This window comes from Rousettus aegyptiacus, unplaced genomic scaffold (assembly GCF_014176215.1).
Source record: "Rousettus aegyptiacus isolate mRouAeg1 unplaced genomic scaffold, mRouAeg1.p scaffold_m13_p_14, whole genome shotgun sequence".
NCBI lineage: Eukaryota > Metazoa > Chordata > Mammalia > Chiroptera > Pteropodidae > Rousettus > Rousettus aegyptiacus.
In genome coordinates this window covers 34,946,841-34,963,319 of record NW_023416289.1, presented here as the reverse complement: position 1 = coordinate 34,963,319, position 16,479 = coordinate 34,946,841, and the positions used below count along the sequence as shown (strand labels likewise).

General features: G+C 57.1%; 3 protein-coding genes across 5 annotated transcripts; all 3 read left to right on the top strand.

Moving 5' to 3' along the window:
• The first annotated feature begins 6,138 nt into the window (after positions 1-6,138).
• Positions 6,139-8,427, top strand: ZNF580 (zinc finger protein 580). The gene is made up of 2 exons (XM_016154241.2): positions 6,139-6,322; positions 7,463-8,427. Exon 2 carries the CDS (start codon positions 7,475-7,477, stop codon positions 7,991-7,993), a length of 519 nt encoding a protein of 172 aa, XP_016009727.1. The 5' UTR covers positions 6,139-6,322; positions 7,463-7,474; the 3' UTR covers positions 7,994-8,427.
• Positions 8,428-8,545: 118 nt separating this feature from the next.
• On the top strand, positions 8,546-10,461 carry ZNF581 (zinc finger protein 581). Of its 2 annotated transcripts, none has more exons than XM_016154236.2 (2): positions 8,546-8,751; positions 9,415-10,461. In XM_016154236.2, exon 2 carries the CDS (start codon positions 9,433-9,435, stop codon positions 10,024-10,026), a length of 594 nt encoding a protein of 197 aa, XP_016009722.1. In that variant the 5' UTR covers positions 8,546-8,751; positions 9,415-9,432; the 3' UTR covers positions 10,027-10,461. The 2 variants fall into 2 exon arrangements, with proteins under 2 accessions (XP_016009722.1, XP_016009723.2); XM_016154237.2 differs by lacking the exon at positions 8,546-8,751 and adding an exon at positions 8,814-8,959.
• A 935-nt stretch (positions 10,462-11,396) lies between these two features.
• Positions 11,397-15,863, top strand: CCDC106 (coiled-coil domain containing 106). Of its 2 annotated transcripts, none has more exons than XM_036232270.1 (6): positions 11,397-11,481; positions 12,760-12,835; positions 12,990-13,097; positions 13,206-13,382; positions 14,444-14,656; positions 15,088-15,863. In XM_036232270.1, exons 2-6 carry the CDS (start codon positions 12,805-12,807, stop codon positions 15,402-15,404), a joined length of 846 nt encoding a protein of 281 aa, XP_036088163.1. In that variant the 5' UTR covers positions 11,397-11,481; positions 12,760-12,804; the 3' UTR covers positions 15,405-15,863. The 2 variants fall into 2 exon arrangements, with proteins under 2 accessions (XP_036088163.1, XP_016009711.1); XM_016154225.2 differs by lacking the exon at positions 11,397-11,481 and adding an exon at positions 12,014-12,146.
• The last annotated feature ends 616 nt before the right edge of the window (positions 15,864-16,479 follow it).

Here is a 16,479-nt window from a genome sequence, read left to right as displayed (position 1 = left end):
CTTTGAAGAGGTTCTAGGAGAGAGGAGATTTACCCTCGCAGGGCAGAAGAGGAATGCAGGTGTAAAAGTGGAAAATTCTCCAGTAAGCTAGTCCCAAGGACAAGACAGGGAGTGATATCTTCAAGCACCAGCTCCCAAGGGAAAAACACAAAACCAAACAAAACAACATTGCCTCCAGGGGTGCAGATAACAAAACTGTCTACCAGGCCCGTTTGGGAGTCCTCCTGAAACAATATATCTTTGTGCTAAAAGCTAACAGCCATCTTCTGCTTTTTGTAATCTGCTCGCTTGCTTGATCAAGGCCACCAGAACGTAGTTTCAGGCTTTATAAGCTGCTTCCTCTGGAAACTCGGGGCTGATTCTCTGACCCTGCGTAGTGGAGAGAGTCAGTCGCCGGCCAGCTAATAAAGGCTCATAATTAATCTCAATTGGCTCTGTGGGTCTTAGATTTGAACATGTCACAACATTGAAGACAAAAGCCTCCAGGGTTGGAAAGAGGAGATGAAAGGTAATTAAAAAATATATGGGTCACACAGATTCTAGGGGGATGTAAGAAGGCCCTCAGCACACCTCCTAGGAATTGGTTGATTGATGCAATAGGCCCCTGCAAATCCTGGGAGTGTGACGTAGTGAAGTTCAGAAAGTCTAGTGTTTGGGGACACTCTGAGGCCCATGGAAAATCCCCCAGCTGCCTGGAGAGGTGAGTTTAAGGAGCAGGGGATGGAGGATGACACAGGGAAGCCAAGATTGGGGGATTCAAGCAGGTTCTGTGGTCACTGTTGTAGCCGCCAGCCCCCGAAAGACACGTGGACCACGAGAAATCGGTGAGTTATAGGAAACACACTCTTTATTCGGCCAGCTGAGTCTGCCAGGGGTATGCAGACCCCAAATTAAGCAGCAGCGAAATGTAGAGGTACAGGGTTTTTAAGCCCAAAATCCCATTCGTCATTCTGTCTGAGCACAAAGGTCTATTTTTCTTCTATTCATTACCTTTTGACCCACAGGTCGGGTATGCAAGTGGGAGTACAGAAGCAGAAAGCTTGTTATTAGAATGTTATGTTCCTATAATTAAAAGCCTATGTTCCTATGGTGATAGCCAAACAGTAATTTTCTGCAAGTAATAAATTTCTAGCAATCATTTTTCAGCCACCACAGTCACCTCAACCTTTAGCTTACTTTTCCCCACCTTCGGTTCATGCAGTTTTTCCTTCCTTTAGCTATTTGTATTACTGAATGTAATACCCAGATCAGAAAAGGCTAGTGACTTTGCTACTACACAGCAAACATAAAGGGCTAGAATGAGGCCATGGGCCTCTGCCCTCCTGAGGGCCTCCTGCCCCTGAATTGGCCTCCACATGTTCCTCTGTCCCCTGCCCACTAACAGGAATGGTGTTCCGTATCTCTGTACATGGAGGAGGACCTCTAGCCAGAGCTTGAGCCCCCCCAAGGGCTCACTTGTCCCTAGTGCCTCCAGGTCTTCAAGAGTTGCCTGCCCCTGAGGAGCCGCCATGTTTGCCACTGAGAGCTCCGGCCACTGCAGCGAGGCCTTCAAGCTATGCAGCCATCTTCTGGCATTGCTTTGTACACCGGCCTGGTAGGGTTGGGTTCACACATGCCCACAGTGTGAGTGTGCTGGCATTTGCAGGAGGCTGGGCAACTTGCCCAGCACAGCTGGAAGGAATTTCCTAGACGATGGGGAGGCCACAGGGGCTCCATAGACTCTCGTTTCTTGTAAAGAGGGTAGAGGCCTCAGGTTCCTCATTCCTGAAATAGAGAATGTCTTGTGGTGACAGGCAGGAGAGTTCCCTTTGACCACCACAGCCCCACTTTATAGAATTGGATCAGTCACTGTCCCATTCTGGAACTCAGTTTCCCAATCTGAAAAACAGGGTACAGCGCACATTCCACATCCAGTCATCCATTGGATAAATGAGACATCAGTATTATAAGTGAGCTAAAAATGTCACATGCCATATGAAGGAAGTGCATACTGTTCCGTTTCTTCTTTATAGTGACTCGTGCCTGCTGAGACAGGGTCAATAAATGTTTTTAGTTTTGATTCTTCTATAATTTCTGGGGTAGGGCTGGAACCCAAATGATGTCAAAAACTCTCTTTTGGGGATGTAAGTTACTGGCCAGAGTGCTTTCCTAGGGGTACCTCCCTCTGTTCCAGAGGTTGGAGCCATCCCAGAACTTATCTCCGCAGCCACTTCTGGACCCGAAAGTTGGTTATACCTAAGTATGGAGGCTAGGCTGGGACTTGAGGAACTGGGTGGGTGCAAGACAGGTGGTATTTTTAGAGTCCTGATCAACAGAGCAGTGAGGGCCCTGGGCGAGACGTGAGGGACTTGGGGTGTGGGACACAGCAGTCCATGAGGCAGTGGGCCTTGGAGACTGAGAAACTCTGTGAGGGAGGGTTGGGGAGACCTGGAACAGGGTACAGACAGGAGGGTGGGATGCCCAAAGAACAGATTAGTTGGACACAAGTTGACCCCAAAGCATAGGCTTGGTAATCATTTTATTCCCCAAAGGGGAGTAGGGGTTGTTGGATGGGAACATGAAATAACGGGATGAACAGTGGATGTTGAGAAGAGAGGAAAGGTTCCTGAAGGAGGCAGGGCTCGGATTGCAGGCTGGGAGGATTCAGGCAGCTCAAGGGAAGTGAGGGTGCTGGAGTGGGAGGGACCAGATTTGAGTGCCATCTCCAGGTCCCAGGGCTGGCGATCCAAGGCAGTGAGTGGGTTGTCCACCCCACTGGGTTGTTGAGAGCAGTAGGTGGGGCCCTTGGTATGAACATGCTGTCCAAAGTTTGGAGGACATGAGTAACCAATAAGTTGTAGGTGAGGCTGGAAAGAGACAACTGAAGGCTACGGTGTTTGTTTGATAGTGGAGGACCCTGGGATGGGGGTCCCAGTTAGCATGAGAAGAGGTACAGGGTTTCATAATTTGAAGTGTGAACCGAGATGTGAGAATGGCTCACTGTGGCTATCTAGTGAGGCTGGATGAGAGACGAGATAAGAAAGGGCTGGGGTGGATGGTGAGAAGCCTCGAATGCCAGGCTGAGGGGTTTTGACTGTAGGCAGAGCCTTGGGAAGGTCCCAAGCAGAGACAGTGTTAGATCCTTCTGGAGCTGGTGGACTGCTGAGTATAGCATACCAGAGGTGCCCAGCCTCTTGGGAGGTGGGGCACAGAGGCTTCTGGAGGCAGAGAAGGAGCCTGGCAGCAGAGGAAGATGCATGAGCCTTTGCACCCAGAGTCACACAAGTTCAAGGTCTAGTCGGGCCTGCAAGAGACCATGTGTAGTTGCAGCACAGGAGTGAGAGGTGAGGCAAAGTGGCTGGGCCACCTGAAATGCCAGATGGAGGAACTTGGGGACTTAGTCTTCAGGGTACCAGGGGCCGTGACAAGGTTTTGAATGGTGCAGAAGTTTCATCCACCACAGTTGTGAGAGAGTCTTGTTGGTTGGTGTGGGAGGGGAGCCAGGGAGAAGGCTGGTACAGAAGCCTAGGTGAGCTGGGGCTTGGGGGATGTAGGGGAACATATAGCTCTGAGAACATTTCAGGGTGCGGGAGTAGACAGAACCTGGTGCCTGCCTGGCTTTGGGCAGTGAGGAAGTGTGTGTGTGTGTGTTGGGGGTGGGGACATTTGAGGTTCCAGGCTTGTGTGCCTGGTGCGGTTTCATCCTGATTATGTCCCAGAAGAAAAGTGGTTTTTTGGGGGGAGGATGGTGGAAATAATGCTTCACTCTTGGATGGGGTGATCAAATTCATTCATTCATTCACTCATCATGCAACCAACATTGATTTGAACCTCTACCTTCTCCTGACAGAGTTTTGGCCAGCACAGAACTGGGCCTTGCCTTTGTGGAGAGGGAGAAAGACAGGCACTGAAACAGCAAATCAGTAAATAAGCAAGACCGTATTAGTGGCAACATGGCACATGAAGAAACGAACAGATTCACAAGACAGATCAGGGCATCATCTACTTGATCTATAACATAACCTGTGAAGCCTCAGTGGTGACATGTCATTGGAGTTGAGACCTGAGTGGTCAGAAAGGTTCTGTCCTTGCGAGGGGCTGAAAGGAACATTTCAGAGAGGGGAACAGTAAACATGAGGGGTCTGGGGAATGGGAGGGGTTGGTGGGGCAGCACCCTGATGAGTTTCCTCATCTCCAAAGTCAGCATCCTTGTGGCACCTACCTGTGGGTCTGCTCTGAGGATGTGGTGCATTTCACAGTGGCTTGGCACCATAGTGAGGGATCAGTGTTGGTCATTGTCATTATTTCTGAGGGTGGGGGTGGGTTTATGGGTCTGAAATTCGAGGAAGGGATCTGGGCGGGAGACTCAGATTGGGTAGTTTTCTGTAGGCTGGGGTAAAGTTAACCCCTGGGGGATATTTGGCAATGTCTGTTGTAACAACAGGGAGTGGGAGGGAGAGTGCTACTCACATCTGGAGGGTGGAGCCCAGGGATGCTACTCAACATCCCAGAGCCCCCCACTCCCTCCAGCAAAGTGACCCAACCGCAGAATGTCAGTAGTGTGGAGGCTGAGAAACCACAGTGCGGACAGAAGGGTCATTGCCCTCCTTAACTCCCTTGTGCCCTCTCAGTTTACCAGTCTCCACTCTCCCCATGAAATCACCAGACAGGAAGGACCTCAAGAAGGCTGCTGAGTATAAATAGAACGTGCGCCACGCTTCCACAAGTGAAAGGAACTGGTGAGACCGAGTGTAATAACATTCCCTAGGAAACAGAACATGTCCAAAGTAGGATCATTTCAAAATGTAATCAGTACCAAAGTCATTCATGAGATCAATTACATCCTTATTTTCCTTCGAAGTCCTGGAAATATGTCGGGTGCCCTTATTTTCCTTCGAAGTCCTGGAAATATGTCGGGTGCCCTTTTTGGCCCTTGAAGGTGGATCACAGCAGTCCCATAGGTAGGCAGCCACAAACCACATCTTAAATCTCTATTTAGATTCAAACGGGGTAATGTTTAATATCCTGGTCCTCAGCCGCTCTGGTAGTAAGTGCCATGGTAGTAAGTGCGCAGCAGCGCCATGCGGCCAATGGCTGTCCCATTGGACTGAGCGGATCATAAAACATTTCCGTTGTCGCGAAAGTTCTTTTTGCCAGTCCCCTGGAACGCAGCTCTGAACGCCTCCGGTGTCCTGGAACCGGGCGCGGAAACAGGCCACTTATCTCCCCTCCGAACTCCCAGCTGCTCTGCCAGCCGCCAGTGTCCCCCTCCGGCCCTGCCCCGAGGCGATGGACTCCGCTGGCTCCCGTTCTTTTGCAGCGCGCTCCGTGTCATGCTGCTACCTGCTAGTGGATACACGTGACGTGCGGCTCGAGTTCACCGCGCAGCGAAAGGGAGAGCTGCGGGCGCCAGGCGTGCGTCTCCTGCGTTCACCTGCAGAGCCACTGCTATCACACTCTACGCTCAAGCTCTTCGCGCGTGCCGCCTGCGGCCGGGGCTTCGAGCGCCCCTGTCCCCTGGTGCGGCCTCGGCTCACAACCCCCGCATGCCTGCCCACGTCGCTTTCCCGCTGCAGTTTCTCCCTCTAACCAACGCGCTTTGTGCCGGTTGCCATCAAGAATGGGTGGCTAATGCTCCCTGGGCTTTAGCTTCCCCACCTGCTCTAAGGGAAGGGCCACTGTTCCCATCTCTACTTGGCGACGTCTGGGCCTCGACTTCCCCATCTGCCCAGTGGGAAAGTGCCCCACCTCCTTATCTGGCTTTCTCTGGGTCTCAGTTTCCCCATATACTAGGCCAGAGAATCCTGGCTGTGCCACATCAGAACCAATGGCTGGCTTCCGGATCCCAGTCTCCCTATTTGCCCCACCGACAGACATGTCTCTTCTCCCGCCCTGGGCATTGTTGGGCAGGGGACGCAGTTGGGACAACCCAGTGTAAGCAGAATAAACTGGGCGCACCCATTCCTTGTGAGACTCAGTTTATAAATCAGTCACTGTCACCGCGCTTGAACTGTTCCTGCCGGGGATGTGAGGGGAACGGGATACAAGAGACTGGCTTCTTCGTTCCCGGGGGGTGCTCAATAAAGAAGGGCAATACGAGCCGGAGCTCACGGACGGCGGAACCTTCGTGGCGGCGCGCGCGTTTCCGGCCGACGCCTTTTCCAAAGGACGCCGCCGCCCCTCACGCCCCCGCGCCCGCGCCCCCCGCGCCCGCGTCCCCGGCGCCGCCGGCCCGGAGCTCCCGGAAGTCTTGGTCCTGCCGCCGCTGGCATTCGCGAGGGGAAACCTCGGCCGCCCGGGACCTCGCTCCCGCTCTTCCGGACCCGAGAAGTTGCCTCACCGGGTACGGGGGCTGGGATGGAGGGAGGAGCCTAGCTCTGGGACGGCGCGAGGCCGGGCAGGGCGGGGGAGGGGCTGGCGTTCCCGGGGTGGGGGTGGGGTAGGCCAGGAAGGTGCCGAGAGACAGGAGGGGAGATGGAGACCCCAGCGCTTTGCACAAGTGCGGGAGCGAGGGGGGTTCCGGGGGTGTAGTGGGGACGGGGACAGAGGAGTGCTGGAGTACGGGACGAAGCGGGTGGAGGGACTCTGCTGGGTATAGCAGGGCTAGGGCTGGAGCATTAAAGACGTCAACTGCACACAGAAAGGAGGGCGAAGTCTTTGGGAGACGTAGTTTGGGAAAGGGACCCCAGAGGGCTGGGTGCATGTGACAGGGAGGAGGCCCCTGAGGGTACAGAGAGAAGTGAAGGTATCAGTGGCTTGCGTGTAGGGCTGGGGATAGAGGGACCCTTGGGGGCAACGCAGGAAGTAGCAAGGTTCAGGGGCTGAGTGTCCTGCCGACGCACACATGAAATCCAGATGATGGGCTAGGGAGTGAAGCGAGAATGGGGAGACCTTGAGGTGCTATGAGGGTAGAAACAGGATAGAGGAGCCCTGTGTGAAAAGTGGGGAACTGGGTTAGTGGGGTTCTGGAGATGTACCTCAGAAGGAAATGGAGAGGACACGGATGTATCCAGAGATGGGGAAGACTTACAGGGTGCCTAGTGGGGATGCAGATCTGGGGTGCTCCCAGGGCCAGAGAAGGGTCTGCCGTAGTGGTCCTGGGGAGAGGATGCAGCCTGAGCTGGAGCTGCCAGAAGAGAAAGAGACCCTGAAGGGCCCAGGTTGTGGGATAAATGAGGCCAAATAGCTGTAAAGAGAGGAAATAGACTTGAGATTGATTGGCTCCTGTGGGAAGTGGTGAGATGATGCCCTCGGGCCTGGTCTGGTGGCTGGAAGGAGAACCCAGGGGGAGAGGCAGGTTGGAGCCAGGATAAGCCACCCTCAGTTGGAGGTGTCCCTGGAAGAAGCTTGACTGAACCAGAGCAGTCTGGCCTGGAGTCAGGCTTTTTCCTTGTAGGGCAGGTAGGTCATTGGTACAGATTGGGTAGGGACACTTTCCCCAGGAAGTGGCGATTTTGACTTCTGTCCCCCTCACCGCTCCCAGTTGCTGCTCCAGATGCTGTTGCTGCCCCCGCGGCCACCCCATCCTCGGTCCTCCTCTCCGGAGGCCATGGACCCACCTCCCCCCAAGGCTCCCCCATTCCCCAAGACGGAAGGCCCTTCCTCCACTCCTTCCTCGGCGGCGGGGCCCCGACCCCCGCGGCTGGGCCGCCACCTGCTCATCGACGCCAACGGGGTCCCCTACACGTACACGGTGCAGCTGGAGGAGGAGCCCCGGGGCCCGCCCCAGCGCGAGGCACCACCAGGAGAGCCTGGTCCTCGAAAGGGCTACAGCTGCCCGGAGTGCGCCCGTGTCTTTGCCAGCCCCCTGCGGCTGCAGAGCCACCGCGTGTCGCACTCGGACCTCAAGCCTTTCACGTGCGGCGCCTGTGGCAAGGCCTTCAAGCGCTCAAGCCATCTGTCCCGGCACCGCGCCACGCACCGCGCCCGCGCTGGTCCTCCTCATACCTGTCCACTCTGCCCGCGCCGCTTCCAGGATGCCGCGGAGCTGGCGCAGCACGTGCGCCTACACTAAGCTCCGATAGGGCCCGTGCTACTCTACCCGGCTCTGGGCCTCCGAGTCTGACCCACACAGCGGCACTCCCAGACACACTCCCTGGCTCTGCTGAGGTTACTGCCTTACCCTGGGCCTGTCTCCCTATCTGTCCAAAGAGAGAAACGTCATTCGTACCCTCCCTTTTTTCCTCTCTAGTTGTATGAAGTAGATCAAGTCGTTGCCCCTCCCTGGGCCTGCAAGCCAGTCGTAACTGGGTACTAGGCCAGCCGTGCTGTGTGAGCTTTTACAAGTGACTTAACCTCTCTGAGCCCTGTTTTTCTGCTCCGAAATGGTGAACGATTACCTGTGTGGTAGATTTGACAAGAGCACGGGCACGATCTGGTCCCATTCTGTATCAACCCCTCTTCCACCCACTACCCTCACCTTTTACTCAATAAACATTCCACACTCCACTTTAGGGTTCTTATTTGCGAATGGGGTCTAGGGGCGCGGGACAGCGGGGTTGTGGGTTGAGAGCGGACCATAAGCACCTGGGAACCTTCATCGTAGTGTGTGTTTCTGGCCGGAGCCATTTACCGAAGGTCTAGGTGCTCCGCTCCCCCACCTTCCTTCTCTGGACTCTCTTTTCTGTCCCGGGTTCTCCTCTTACCGGCACGGCCAACTATTGGGAGACTCCCAAAGACCCCCGACCCCCGTGCCGTCGCCGCCGCCTGCCACCACGGGTGTAGCCCGGAGCCGTTCCAAAGTCGCCCGGATCCGAGAGGCTGCTGCACCGGGTACGGGGGCCGGGAGGCGGTCGCGGGCCGCGGAGGGGGCGGAGCCGGGCCAGCGGGAACCAGTGCGCGGGGTGGGGAGGGCGCTTCTGCAGGGTCTTTCTTACAACTCGCGTGGAGAGGCTCGGAGGCCCAGCCGCGGGTGGATCACTGAGGAGCGCTAGGACCTAGGCAGAACTGGGGGTAGATGGGCGTGTGCTGGAGCCTAGAGGTAGCCTGCTAGGGGAGGGGCAGAGGTGTTCGCACCCGGGGTTCTAACGTGGCCGTCCGTATGAGAAGGCTTGAGTGTGTAGGAAGAGGTGGACAGGCTTCTGGATGGAGTGCGTAGGCTAAGGGGCGTAGAGAAGGGAGAGGGGCCCTGGAGGTATATCGGGTGGGGCCCTGCGGCGGGGCCAGGGTAGCGGGGACTCAGTGGCCTGAATAGAGCACAGTAGGGGAGGCAGTGAAGTCCTGGTTGTGTCTAGATGGGCAGAGATTTTGTGTCTACAGTGAGAGGTGTAACAGAGGATAGGAAGGGTTTCTCGAAGGAGACCCTAAGAGCCTTATGGAGGGTCAGAGTCCAGGGCATAAGGACTGGAGGAGGATGGTGGCATCAAAAGTCCTGGGCAGGGTCCACAGAGAGGAAAAATGGAGCTGTGTAATCTCCCCCTCTCTCCCACCCACCAGGCCTCAGCCACCTTCCGGATGCTGGTGCTGCCGGCCCCCTGCCCCCAGCCCCCCGTGCTGCCCTCTGCTGAGGCCATGGAGGCCCCTCCCTCTCGGACAGGCCGGTCCTCAGAACCTGGACCTTCCTCCTCCACGGCATCTCCCCAGACCTCGTCCCCTCCGAGGCCCAACCACTACCTGCTAATTGATACCCAGGGCATCCCCTATACGGTGCTGGTGGACGAAGAGGCTCAGAGGCAGCCTGGGGCCGATGGCGCTTCATCTCAGAAAAAGTGCTACAGCTGCCCCGTGTGCTCGCGGGTCTTCGAGTACATGTCATACCTCCAGCGACACAGCATCACCCACTCAGAGGTGAAGCCCTTCGAGTGTGACACCTGTGGGAAGGCATTCAAGCGTGCCAGTCACCTGGCACGGCACCACTCCATTCACCGGGCAGGTGGTGGGCGTCCCCATGGCTGCCCGCTCTGTCCTCGCCGCTTCAGGGAGGCGGGGGAGCTGGCCCAGCACAGCCGGGTCCACTCGGGGGAGCGTCCATTTCAGTGCCCACACTGCCCACGCCGATTTATGGAGCAGAACACGCTGCAGAAGCACATTCGCTGGAAGCATCCGTGAGCCGGCCTGTGGGTACCTCAGGCACCATGGGATCTGGGGAGCCTGGACTCCTGTCATCCCGAGACATCACACGGGCACTGTGGCTGGGTTACTGGGCCCTGGACACAAACACAGACCATCTCCTGTGGAGGCCGACTCCTGCTGAGGCAGGAGCCCCTGTCACCTTTGGTTCCCAGTGTTTTGGTGATAAGATGAGAACAAGAGTACACAGTCACAGCGTGGGGACATGAGCTATTCCAGGCTGAGCCTGACTGGGGGTGGAGATGGGGAGTGCTGGGTGTGGAAATTCTCCTGAAAATGAGGTTGGGGGCCATCAGGAAGCGCACCACCTTCCTGAGGCCTCTGTGCTGTTGTGGGCAGGGGCCCCAGACTTGCCTCTCACTCACCAGCCAGGGCCTGAGACTGGACATTCAATAAACCCGTTTTCCACTTTGAGCACTCGAGGCTTGTTTTTGGTGACAGTGGCTTGGCCTGCTGGCTGCCCAGTACATAGACTCAGCAAATGCCTGGCCCAGTGGGCCTTGGCTTGCCTGGCTGGGGACAGGGAAGGCTGGCCTGCCCTGGGGCTAGTACCCACTTGGCTCCTCTGGACCTGTGTCATCTAGGCCAGCAGTCCCCAAACTTTTGGCACCAGGGATCAGTGTTCTTATGAGAATCTGATGCCTGATGATCTGTGATGGAGCTGAGGTGGTGATGCTAGTGCTGGGAAGCTGCTGCAAATACAAAGGACACTTTGCTCACTGGCCCGCTGCCCACCTGCTGTGAGGCCCAGTTCCTAACAGGCCACAAACTTGTATCAATCTGCAGCCCTGGGTTTGGAGACCCCCTGATCTAGGCAGAGTGTTTTTCAACTTATTTTTAAAACCATGATCCCTTGTAAGAAACCCCTTTTATACGGCAACCCACTGTACAGGTATGCCAAATATGTGCAATAACCGTAGTTAACTCTGCCATGTGCAGGTCATCTATATCATGTGCAGATGATACTTTCATCTATGACTTTTTGTGTTAATTGCTGATCCCACCTTGTACCAAATTCTCCACCCAGGACACTGCAGTTAGAAAAACAATAAGGTGAAGCAGTAGGAGTGTGGCCTCTGACATTTAGGTTCTTCTCCCTCTGCAGTTGTGCTCTCATCAGGGCTGCCACAAGTTCCAGAGCATGGAGGCTCCTCCTGAACGAGGAAGGGCAGGCAGAGCTAAGCTGGAAGCAGAATAAACCCTGCCACTTACATGTTTTTGGGTGCGCATCTGTTTTGTGCCAGGCATACTGCTGGGACCCCGTTCCTTCTAACCTGTTTTCGGGCTGAACACCAGCTGTCTCTTCCCCTAGAGGGAGCGAGCCTCCCGCTGTCTGACCTCAAGTAATACAGCGCCAGATCTTAACCCTATGGCAAGGCACTGGGCTGGAAGGTTTTGCATGTGTCGTGTCACTGCATCCTCCCCACTTCACAGGTGAGTAAGCCGCCAGGACTCGGACTTAACATCTGAACGTGACAAAGCAGCCCTTAAAACACTAAGACGGGGGTGGAGGCGGCGGGGATTTTCGGCTTCTAGATTCAGGAAGGGATAACTCGTTCCCTCAGGATTCTGGGAATCGTGGATCTCGCTGTGTTGATATGCCTGTGGGAGATGAAGGGGCGGTTTCCGGGATCCACTCGGGCCAGTTCCCAGGGAGTCGTTTAAAGCGGTTATCCCCATGCTTCAACTTTTCTGGCTGTCTCCTATACTCCTCCTCTCTCTGCCCCACTGGGCGCGTTGCTACCCACCTGGAGGACCTCCGGGAGGCACCAGCTCTCCAGGAATTAGGAATTTCGTGACGTTCCCTGCCTGGGCCTCACGAAGGGCGGGGTAGTGCTGCAAGGGGCCATCGCGCAAGTGCGGCCCCGGCTTCCGCCGCACAAGGCAGACCTCGCTTGGGGCTCGGACTACCGGAGGAGGTGCGCTGACAGCAGACCGGGCGAGTGTCCCTGCCCGCCCCGCCCCCCTTGCCGGCCCGCCCGCCGGTGGGTGGGCGCTTCCCTCTGCTCCCCGCGACACTTTGCAGACGCTCCCCGGCGCCGGACATGGGCGCCGCCGCTGCGGCCGTCAGTCCCCGGCCCGGATTCCGCGCGCGGGTGGTGAGCGCGGGGCCCGGGCCCTTCCAGGCGGCGGCCGCCTGGCTCATCTCCCGCTGGGACCCCTTGACACCATCACTTCCCCTCCCACCATCGGACAAAGGGCGGGGGCGGGGGGGACATCCCCACGCGTGACCTTCCCCTGCACTGCGCACGCGCCCAGCCCCCTACCACTGGGAGGAGACATATTTACTCATGCGAGTGCGGGGGAAAGGCGTGAGGGTGCCCATGGGTGCAGGAGGCACCGCGCGTGGGCCAGACCTTCACCTCATGCCTGGAAGTTAGGGCAGTCTTCCAATGCACCTCTCACTTTTGGCCCTGAGGTGACCCGTGACGAGGGTCCAGGCGATTCAGGACAGGATGTCTCTTGGTGGATCCTACGGGAGTTCAGCTTCTCCTTCCCTCAGTACATATGTAGAAGCACAAGGGTTTGGACGCCCAGGTCTTCTCCCCGAGTCGTGAGGGTTCTGGGTCCCCCTCACTCCCCTCCAGCAGACCCAGGAGTCCTGGCCTTCAGCACCTCCCCTCTCAGTCCTGGGGAGTTGGCCGCACCTCCCCAGGATGTCCCCTGGAGTCCATCTGTGTCCCTCCATCTGTGGCTGCTCTTTCTGTCCAGTGCCTCTGAGGCGGTCGGTTGCCTGGGCCCGCCGGAGGCTGCACCATGAATGACCGAAACAATCGGAGAAGGACACGTGAGGAAGCTGGGACCCTGCCCCACCCTTAGTCCCATGGCCACTCTGCTGATCCCTGCTCTTTCTTCCCTGGGGGTTTTACTGTGGTTGGGTGCTGGTCCGTGGGGTTCAAGGACATCCCTGGGCTGACACTTGCCTTTGCTCTCCTCTCCAGTGAAGAAGGACGATGAGGCCTTTGAGATCGCCATCCCCTTCGATGAGACGCCCCACCTAGACCCCCAGCTCTTTTACCGTCTCAGCCCCACTCAGGGAAACTTTGAGGGTGAGCTGGGGGTTGCCAGGAGGGACTTGAGTCAGTATGAAGGACCTGAGTCAGGGGTATAGGGCCCTTTGAGTCTGGGGTGTGACCAGGGTCCCCTGCTGTCCCTAGAGTCTCCAGAGGCTGCGTCCCCAACAGTAGCCCTGATGAACGGTGTCAGGGCTCAGCTGCACATGGCCCTGGAGAGGAACTCCTGGCTGCAGAAACGCATCGAAGATCTGGAAGAGGAAAGGGACTTCTTGAGGTGTCAGTTGGACAAATTCATCTCCTCTGCGCGCATGGATGCAGGTGAGGGTGCCCTGTGAGGTAGCCCCCTCTTTGACCCACTCCTGGTCTCTGGCACTCAGCTCTGGCCCTTCTTGAGAACACAGGACCTTTCTCACCCACACACTCATCTTTTGGTGGCTTGGTGGGGACCTGGCCTCTTTACTCTCTGCTAGTCCCCTGGTATCCCCAGACCTCAGGCTTAGCTTCATTCCCGCTTTTGATGACTGGCAGGCCCCTGGACCCCATGTCTTTCTCCAGGTGGTTGGGGCTTTCTTTTGCCCAATTGTTAGCGCATTTTGGAGAACCCCACCTCTATGCTCCCTCTTTTGGTGTGCTCCTTCACATGCTCCCACACCCCTCTCTGTGAATTCCAAAGAAAGCCAGGGCAGGAGGCCTGTGTTTTGTCAAGATTGGTGTTATTGGGGACCCTGTGCTTTGGAACAACTTCTAGCCTGGTTTGCTGGGACCTACCGGTGATGTCTGTCTCCCCAGCAATGGGAACCTATCCAGGACAGTTGGGCCCAGTGGCCTCTGGACTTTCTCAGTGGGAACCCCAACATTGGACCTGCCCCAGCCACCTTCTGGGGGCAGAGCCTCAGCACCCCCTCTCCTAGGCAGGGGCAGAAGCCTGCCACCCTGAGCCCACTAGAACCTGAGACCTCACCCCCACCCCAACCAGGGCCTTGCCTGCCTCCAAGATGTCTGGAGTCTACTCTTCTGGAGGTCCCAATGGGTCCCCAAGAAACCCCTCCTCCACTGTGGGTACCCCACATAGTCAGACTCTGGTGCGATCTCAGTCCATTTGGCCCCTCTCCCAGACTGCTTGCCAAGTTTAGGAAAGTCAGCTGACCATCCTCCTGCAAGCCCTACCCATGACTTCAGGCCCCCAAACCCCAGCTGATTGTTCTGTATTCGGTTGTCTCTCTCATAGGGACCTAATTTGCTATCCTGCCTCCTTGGTTGTCTCCCTTCCTGAGTACCTGTGTGGTGTGATATGAGAGCTATCTTCGTCTTGTAGATAGATCTCTTACTTCCCTCCCACCCCCGCAGTTAAAGCATTCACGTGTCTCCCTCCTCTCCAGAGGACCACTGCCGGGTGAAACCTGGGCCCCGGCGGGTCGAGGGCGAAGGCCGAGGTGGGGCTGGGGGCGAGGCCTCGGACCCCGAGTCGGCTGCCTCCTCACTCAGCGGTGCGTCTGAAGAAGGCAGTAACGTTGACAGGAAGAGGCAGAAACAGAAGGGAAGCACTGGTCGGAGGCGCTTCGGGAAGCCCAAGGCCCGGGAGAGGCAGCGGGGTGAGCGTGGGGTGGGGCTGCCGGGGGACAGAGTCTGAGCTGAATCTTGCATGTCACCTCCCCCTCCCCTTCAGTAGTACAGGAGACCTGCTGGTCAGTCCCAGCCTCAACGTTTTGGTCCACACTCCCTGACCTAGCCACCGTCAGTAGTCAGTAACACGGGAAGCGGCAACAGCCTAGGCAGCTGGGAACTCATCTCTCCGGCTCTCGCGGTCATTATTTCCTCATCTTCAACACCTCCCTTGTCTCTTTCCCTGTCTCCATTCCTTTGTTCTGTGTGGGTCCCTTACCCTATTTCTGTCTCTTGTCCACACGTCTGCCCTCCCATTTCTGTCCCACACCTCCATGTTTGCTTTACCCATACGGATCTGTCTCCCTGTCTCTTATCTACTCCCCTACGTCTACCTCTCTATTCCTCCTTGGCCCTGCAGTGAAGGATGCGGACGGTGTCCTCTGCCGCTACAAGAAGATCCTGGGCACTTTCCAGAAGCTGAAGAGCATGTCGCGGGCCTTCGAGCACCACCGTGTGGACCGCAACACGGTGGCACTGACCACGCCCATCGCAGAGCTGCTGATTGTAGCCCCAGAGAAGCTGGCAGAGGTGGGCGAGTTCGACCCCTCTAAAGAACGTCTGCTGGAGTACTCGCGCCGCTGCTTTTTGGCCCTGGACGATGAGACCCTCAAGAAGGTGCAGGCCCTCAAGAAGAGCAAGCTGCTGCTCCCCATCACCTATCGCTTCAAGCGGTGATCCCGCCCCACCTGGCCTGGGACAAGATCTCTGGCCCCCACTTCCCTACCCACCTGGCACAGGGGCAAGCGTGTGCATGAGTGCTGTGTCCCTCGCCAGGGCCTGGGGGTGGACAGCGTGTTTCTGCGTGTGCCTCCTGCAGACACCCCCACTCCCACACCAGGGCCCTTGTATATAGACCTGTCTCCCACACTCCCACCCTCCTGTTTCTCCACATTCCCAGGGTTGGAGGCGCATCACTTGACTGTCGTTTCCCAAACACCCGCACCACTCCTGCCCTCACTGAGCCCTTCCTCCTGGGAAGACCGCGGGACTCTGTGGGGCAGGGGCACTGTACATACCCGTTCTCTGCCCCCAGCCCCGAGGATCCGAATCCTGCTCTCCCACCCTACAAGTCCACATGAGACAGAGAATTATTCAGAGAATTTAAATTAAAAGGACGATAAAATTTGGAATAAACTAGGCCCCGGTATCTACTTGGAAGGGGGGGGCGTTGCAGCGGAGACAGTGACCGGGGACCCTGGTGCGGGGGTTCCAGGGAGCGGGCAGTCAGGTAGGAAACGGTGAGGTTGCGGAGGCAGGGTGTAATTAACACACCCATAGGCAACGATAGGAGGTGGAGAAGCAGTCGTGCCCTGGGAACTCGGAGTGGCAGAGCTCCGGGAAAGAGGCGTGAACACCACCCACGGGGCTGTCTGGAATAGACGCGCGACGGTAGGAGGCGGGACTCAATGACCTCCAGCGGAGGCGGCCAGCGGAGTGGGTACTGGGCATCTCTGGAAGGCGCCCGACCGCGGGGAGGCGGTAACGTGAGATCCTGTCTCTTGGAAGTGTCGACAACGTTGCTTGCGGCACCTGCGCGGCGGAGGGAGGCGGGCGCGCTCACGCGGTTGCTACGCCAACCAGGCAAGGACGGCCTTAACGGTCGGGAACGCCGTGCTTTCCCCAGAGGTAGGGAAACTATCGCGCACGCGCGCTGGAGGCTCTGGAACCGGTCCTCCCCGAGCGGTGAGAAACCGCGGCTCACACCGACCTCCACGCAGGCGCAGAAGTACATCTCGGCCCCCTCCGCTTC

Excerpts from the sequence above, each read along its gene's own strand:
- ZNF580 (XM_016154241.2), top strand. The coding sequence starts at position 7,475 with ATGCTGTTGCTGCCCCCGCGGCCACCCCATCCTCGGTCCTCCTCTCCG.
- ZNF581 (XM_016154237.2), top strand. The coding sequence starts at position 8,936 with ATGGGCGTGTGCTGGAGCCTAGAG. Across the intron at positions 8,960-9,414 it reads GCGTGTGCTGGAGCCTAGAG|GCCTCAGCCACCTTCCGGAT; the intron begins GTAGCCTGCTAG and ends CCCACCCACCAG.
- CCDC106 (XM_036232270.1), top strand. The coding sequence starts at position 12,805 with ATGAATGACCGAAACAATCGGAGAAGGACAC. Across the intron at positions 12,836-12,989 it reads AAACAATCGGAGAAGGACAC|TGAAGAAGGACGATGAGGCC; the intron begins GTGAGGAAGCTG and ends TCTCCTCTCCAG. Across the intron at positions 13,383-14,443 it reads CTCTGCGCGCATGGATGCAG|AGGACCACTGCCGGGTGAAA; the intron begins GTGAGGGTGCCC and ends CCTCCTCTCCAG.